The sequence below is a fragment of the Urtica dioica genome, chromosome 7, assembly GCF_054948205.1.
Source record: "Urtica dioica subsp. dioica isolate 48M chromosome 7, U.dioica_male_clone48M_v1_H2, whole genome shotgun sequence".
Classification (NCBI taxonomy): Eukaryota; Viridiplantae; Streptophyta; class Magnoliopsida; order Rosales; family Urticaceae; genus Urtica; species Urtica dioica.
In genome coordinates, this window is record NC_142762.1 from 19,539,672 (window position 1) to 19,545,348 (window position 5,677).

Consider the following 5,677-nt stretch of genomic DNA (forward strand, 5'->3'; position numbering starts at 1 on the left):
TTGGTGGAAAGTGGGAAAATATTATAAAATTGATAGTAAATTAGACAATTTCACGATAGGAATTGCAAGTTCCATGATGTAGTCTTCGTTGTATTTGTTGTATTTGTCGTTTGCTCGTCAGCTCACGACACGTGTCAAGCTTAATCTGAAACACCAGTGTTGAATTGACTTTAACGACCGGACCGAGCCTACGAACTATCGATCCAAATTTGGCTAGATCTTAATGGGATGGGGCTTCCAAATGCGAGCCAACTACTTTATCTTATTAGAGGGACGAAATCCTACTAGGGCTATTTTGGTTGGTAAAGAAACTAAGTAAATAAAATACCGCTAATTATTTATACATATCGTATATATGTTTCTATATAAGAGATTCTAGAGGTAAGAGAAAATAAAAGAATAAAAAATAAAAATGATGGACATAAAGGTCGTTTCGTTTCTTAGTGATCAATAGAGAAGTTTTGGATTTGGGGATTTGTTTAAGATATATATGTATGTACATATATATAACTGTACATGGAGATACATTGCGGTAGACTTTTGCTGTGTAATCAAGTGGCCTACTTCCTTTTAATCGTTTACGGATGAACGAGTTAACCATTATTTCACGAGTGGTCAGTGAGACATCATTTATTTTAAAAATCCATTTTAGGACAGCATATATACAAATGTACACATGGACTAAGATTTATTTACTCCTAACTTTTTTAGCATAGCTATCTTTTCCTACACTATTATTGATTCCCAGGCCCTCGATCTCAATCTTCACATTTCATGCTTCGTGATTTTTGCCCTGCAAGGGGTAAGATCAATATCCACAAAAAAGATAAAAAAAAAGTAAACATAAAACTTCCCTCAAGGTGAGCGAACACATTGACAATGTTGAAGAACCTGTGCAGAAAGTTTAAGGTTAGAGATGCTTATAAAATGCCGAAACTAACCCATGAAACCCAAGCACTCAACGTACCATTTAGACAGATCTTCCAAGTCAACTCTCAGATTCCATGGACATGTTATCCTGCATAACATACCTCCATAGCCCCTCATGTATAACACCACGGAACCTAATATTAAAATTAAAATATACAAACCACAATGGCAAAAAGAAATTCGGAAGGCTTGTGACTTTGATCTCAGACATAAACACTCCACTCTTCTCATACCATAACTCGAGTATTTAACTAAAATCAAACGGAAATTTTTTTTGCGGGTTCATTAAAAACAAGAGATGCTACAGATCTGAAAGATCTTATTCCAAACGGATATCGAAAACAAGCAGTCAATAAACTCCACAAAAACCATTCGATTGGGTAAGGATAATTAAAAAACATAGTTTTGCAATCTCAAAAGAAAACAGGAAAAACAAGCAGGTACATGGCTGTTGAGGTTTTAGGGAACACAAGTTACTACTAAGCTCGGTAAATTTTTGGTTTAATGGACATGGAAAGTTTCTGTAGTTTTCACTATTCTCCATATAGATTTGGTCCTTTTTAGATAAAAGCTTGGCCATGAGTAAGTCAAACGCAGGTTCATCAGGTCTTCCGGTTTAGAGGCAAGGCTTCATCAAAAGGCTGGCTTCAGGCTTCATGGGACTCAGCTGTTTTGGTTGGATGTGAAAGGCAACAACGGGAAAACAAGAGCATCAGATTTCTATATACAGGGAAGTCTGTATAGGTTATGTATGATATTCACACTCTCACAAACTACTATATGGCTGTGTCAGTTTTATTATTGAGAGATTGAAAGGATCAAAGAAATCTGCATGTGTACCTGCAAGTATATTCATCGTCAATCTTAGTAACCGTAGTTTCTCCGTCGAGAAGAAGGGTTTTGGCTAGACATCCTGGTATCAGAAACTTACATCAGCATCTAGGCAAGAATAAATAACCAACAAACTATACTTCTTTGTGTAGAAATCAAGTCTGTGTTCTAAGAGCATGAGAGCACGAAATCCACTTATGAATCTTGCAATCTCTGGGAAGCATGAAACGTTTGGATGGGATCAAAGTCCAAGCCTAGTGGAACAAACAACTGGATAGAAATCTTATCCAAACCCTCAGGGTTATTAGCGATTCCATTAATAATATTACATTAATAAATAAAAAACTTGGCTTCTTCTAGCCATACACACACACACATAGGAGTCAAGACTAGACTACATGATAAAAACTGAACATATTCATCAATTATAACCAAGCTGCTGGCTAGATACAGAGCTCGTCAATATAAGAAATTTAAAACAGAGAGAATGAACGTAGTCTCACCCAGAACTGCTTCGACCCGAGGAATAAGCTCCATATGCACCATAAGCGCCACCAACATCACCAATCTGCATCACCAATGATTTGTTTTAAGGAAGCAAAAAATAGTAACGCAAATTCATTGAAAAATCCTTCACAATGATATAAGTGGGTATAAGTAAAAGTAAAACAGAAGAGAAAATGTTGAATTTGCTCGACAGTAGAGAGAAAGAGAGTGGCATCGGCAATCAAACAGAATGAAACCTGGGAACCACCATAACCGCCTCCATAGCCATCGGAAGGTCCTATATCACTTGGGGGACCATAGCCACCAGAATAAGAACGACCACGACCATGTCTTTTACTGTCTCTACTATCATAGTTTAGACCCTCTGAGCCTTCTGAAACCGGGAGATATGGAAGAACTGGAAGCATAGTAGGGAGTGAGCCCTCCCTATCGAAAAGATTAGCTCGTAAACGCATCACTACTTGTACAAGAGCATCCTTGGCAATATCAAGCTCTCCTGATATCTGATCATTAAACATCAAAACAACAATGCAATAAAATTTTAGCCATAAGGCGCTGACTTGCTAAAAAAATGATTGGACGGTAATACTAATCAGTATTACAAAAATAAAGCAATCACCTGCACCATCTCCTCGTCGTCATCAGCGATTTTTGGGAGGTTCTCTTTTGACATGATACGAATATTAGCTTTGGTAACTCTCCTCATCTCACTCACGATGGCCCCTCCCTTACCAATAAGGCAGCCAATCCGTGAAGCGGGCACAAGTATGCGGGTCGTAAACGAGATGATTCCTGAATCCCTTTCAACTTTCTCACTACACCTTGGCTGCAAGCGAAGTGCTGCTTCGATGATTGGAGAAAGCGAGTCATCAAAGTACTGAAACAGAAAGGGTGTATGAATTTAACAATCCATTGAAGACTGATATTATAACGGGAACAAACAATTCCGGATCGTAAAGAAAGAATGGAAGAGGCCAATATTACCTCCCTTGCCGAAACAGTTATTAGGCAATCATCTCCTTCTGTTGCAGAGCTATCCACTTTGATGCCTGCACCAGACTCCTGTCTGATCTGATTGATTATGGTACCGCCCTTCCCTATCACTCCTCCAATGTTGCTAGTTGGACAAACGAAACGAAGAGAGAACTCTTTGTAAGACCCTTCGTCCCTTGGTGCCGGGTACATGGAACGCTGCCAATCTCCAGAATCGCCTTTGTATCCACCGTACGGACCCATCATGGGAGCTATTCCAACGATCGGAGCGCCACCACCTGGACCCATGAGTGACCCACCGGTAGGATATGCATTCGGCACTGCTGATGTAAGCAAATGCTGCGATCTTGACGGGTTATCACGAAGGCGAGATGCGATTTGATAGAGCGCCTTCTTTACAACCGGACCATTACCCGATATCTGAACAACAATACCAACACATCATTGGCTCACGGCTTATCATTCTTTTCTAGGTCAAGGCTTTTACGTAATATGCAGCGTGATTATTTCAAATTTCCGGATATAAGTCACCATTAGTCATGCAATTTCGGCAACCAACGACCAAAATCATGCATCAGATGAAACCAGCAATACATACCGAGTAAAAGAACACTGGAAAAAGTTGTACCTGCACTAGTTCATCAGAGGCCAAGGCACAGGCAGGAAGATGATCATCCTTAAGAATGCGAATCAGCGCACCCGTATCGCTACGAATATTTTGAACTATCTGTCCACCCTTTCCTATAATGCAACCAATCTGGTCAGAGGGCACAAGAAGCCGAGCAGTAACTTGCTGGGCTCCTCCGTCAGAGTCCTCATCGGCATGATCTTCAGCAATAACCCTTTCATGAACCCTAAAGAGAGCATCCTGAGCTGGACAGATATGGCTATCCTCATCTTCATAGGCATTACTCTTCTCACTCGTACTGTAGACAGTAACAACACGCTCTTCAGATCCAGGCACTGTCTCGCCAATCCGAATTTTTGATTTTGTCTCCAACCTCAGTTGCTTGACAATCTCCCCCCCTCTACCTATAATACTTCCTATCTTCTTCGCTGGGCATAAATACCTGTACACTGTATCCTCAGAATCGATTGAGAACTGTTCTCTATCCTCTCCAGAGTTCCTTCGTTTATTTCCCCCACTCTCAGGATAATCTGAATGGGAGTGAGAGCGCTTTCCATAACTATTTCTCTGACCAGCCATTACAATGGCGCACTTATAACTGTATCTGCATAAACATGTACAGAATAATTAACTACACCAAAGAAACAAAAAATCATGATGTAGCTCAACTGAAACACTTAAATAGGCTATAAAAAGTTTTCTCCTTGGCTACTTGTACCCATGAAAATGTGTCTATAGATATTTTTACTTAAATAACACATGTGACGCTCAACAAATTAAAACCACGAAATACGCTCTTTGACCTCAATGACCCACTGGAACAAAGACAACTCAAGCAACTAGCATTACAAATATGCAATCAAAATTATGTACAGTGAAACTTCGCAAGACCCCTTCAACGTTATGTACCAAATCTGATCATTTAGTTCCATTACCTAATTCAAATATACAATCACAGCAATTTTCAGATGAAAGTATAAGTAAACTTAGAGTCTAACACATACATAGAGATAACAAAACACAATCATATCTCCGCGTCACCAAAATAACCTATTTTATACATCAGATTCGGCTCTTGAATCCTAGTTCGTGGATCAACACATCACAAAATACCAAAACACGTCAGATTCGGATCAATATACAACAGCTTAACCCATCAGATTCAACACTCCACAATCAAGATTCACAATTGAACAGAACAGATCCGAAAATCAATTCAGCTTGCAATTTTTTCAGTCCACAATTTAAAGTTGAAGAACATAGATTCCGTTCCACAAATCTTGAATTCTCACCTTCCAACAGGATTCGGCGACGATGGCGATGACCAAAGGCACGTTGGGCTCGGCGGCGAGGGGTGGATAGGTCTCAAAATCTCGGGAAACGAATTAGGGTAATCGGATAGTTTATAAATGTATCAGAAACATTGGTTCGCGCTTCGGACTTCAGTCTTTAACTGAATTGATTTTTAACCAGAGAATTTATTAACGATTTTGTAACTTTAATTGCAGAAAAATTATTTTAATCAATATTTTTTTTTTGAGAAAAAGAATATGTACTACTATAAATTTTTTTTATCTTTTAAAATTTTGTGAAAATCATCAAATTCTAAGATTTTGTGAAAGTCGCATCTAAATGACTTTCGGGTGCGACTAGTCGCACCAGATTGTCAACCCGAAATGTAAAAATTTCGCTAAAATTGTTTTTGTTTTTGAGTATCAGGTGCGACTAGTCAAAAAAATTATCCGGCGCGACAAAGTCGCACCTGATAGTTTAAAATTTTAAGCGGGC

General features: G+C 39.1%; 1 protein-coding gene across 2 annotated transcripts; it reads right to left on the bottom strand.

The window, feature by feature from the left end:
- Positions 1-452: 452 nt before the first annotated feature.
- LOC149390330 (RNA-binding KH domain-containing protein) lies at positions 453-5,354 on the bottom strand. Of its 2 annotated transcripts, XR_016300152.1 has the most exons (9): positions 5,182-5,354; positions 3,890-4,493; positions 3,253-3,681; positions 2,888-3,145; positions 2,505-2,771; positions 2,265-2,329; positions 1,771-1,843; positions 968-1,064; positions 453-891 (listed from the first exon to the last, which is right to left on the bottom strand). XR_016300152.1 is itself a non-coding variant. In XM_089619560.1 (8 exons), the coding sequence occupies exons 2-7, from the start codon at positions 4,466-4,468 to the stop codon at positions 1,795-1,797; spliced, it is 1,647 nt and encodes a 548-aa protein (XP_089475686.1). In that variant the 5' UTR covers positions 4,469-4,493; positions 5,182-5,354; the 3' UTR covers positions 1,230-1,597; positions 1,771-1,794. The 2 variants fall into 2 exon arrangements, 1 of the variants encoding a protein (XP_089475686.1); XM_089619560.1 differs by lacking the exons at positions 453-891; positions 968-1,064 and adding an exon at positions 1,230-1,597.
- Positions 5,355-5,677: the final 323 nt, after the last annotated feature.

What these genes read in the sequence shown, in the direction of transcription:
- LOC149390330 (XM_089619560.1), bottom strand. Translation starts at nt 4,468, where the DNA reads ATGGCTGGTCAGAGAAATAGTTATGGAAAGCGCTCTCACTCCCATTCA. An exon ending in TAACTGTTTCGGCAAGGGAG is followed by an intron (nt 3,146 to 3,252) that starts GTAATATTGGCC and finishes TTTCTGTTTCAG; the next exon opens with TACTTTGATGACTCGCTTTC. An exon ending in GCGGTTATGGTGGTTCCCAG is followed by an intron (nt 2,330 to 2,504) that starts GTTTCATTCTGT and finishes TTGGTGATGCAG; the next exon opens with ATTGGTGATGTTGGTGGCGC.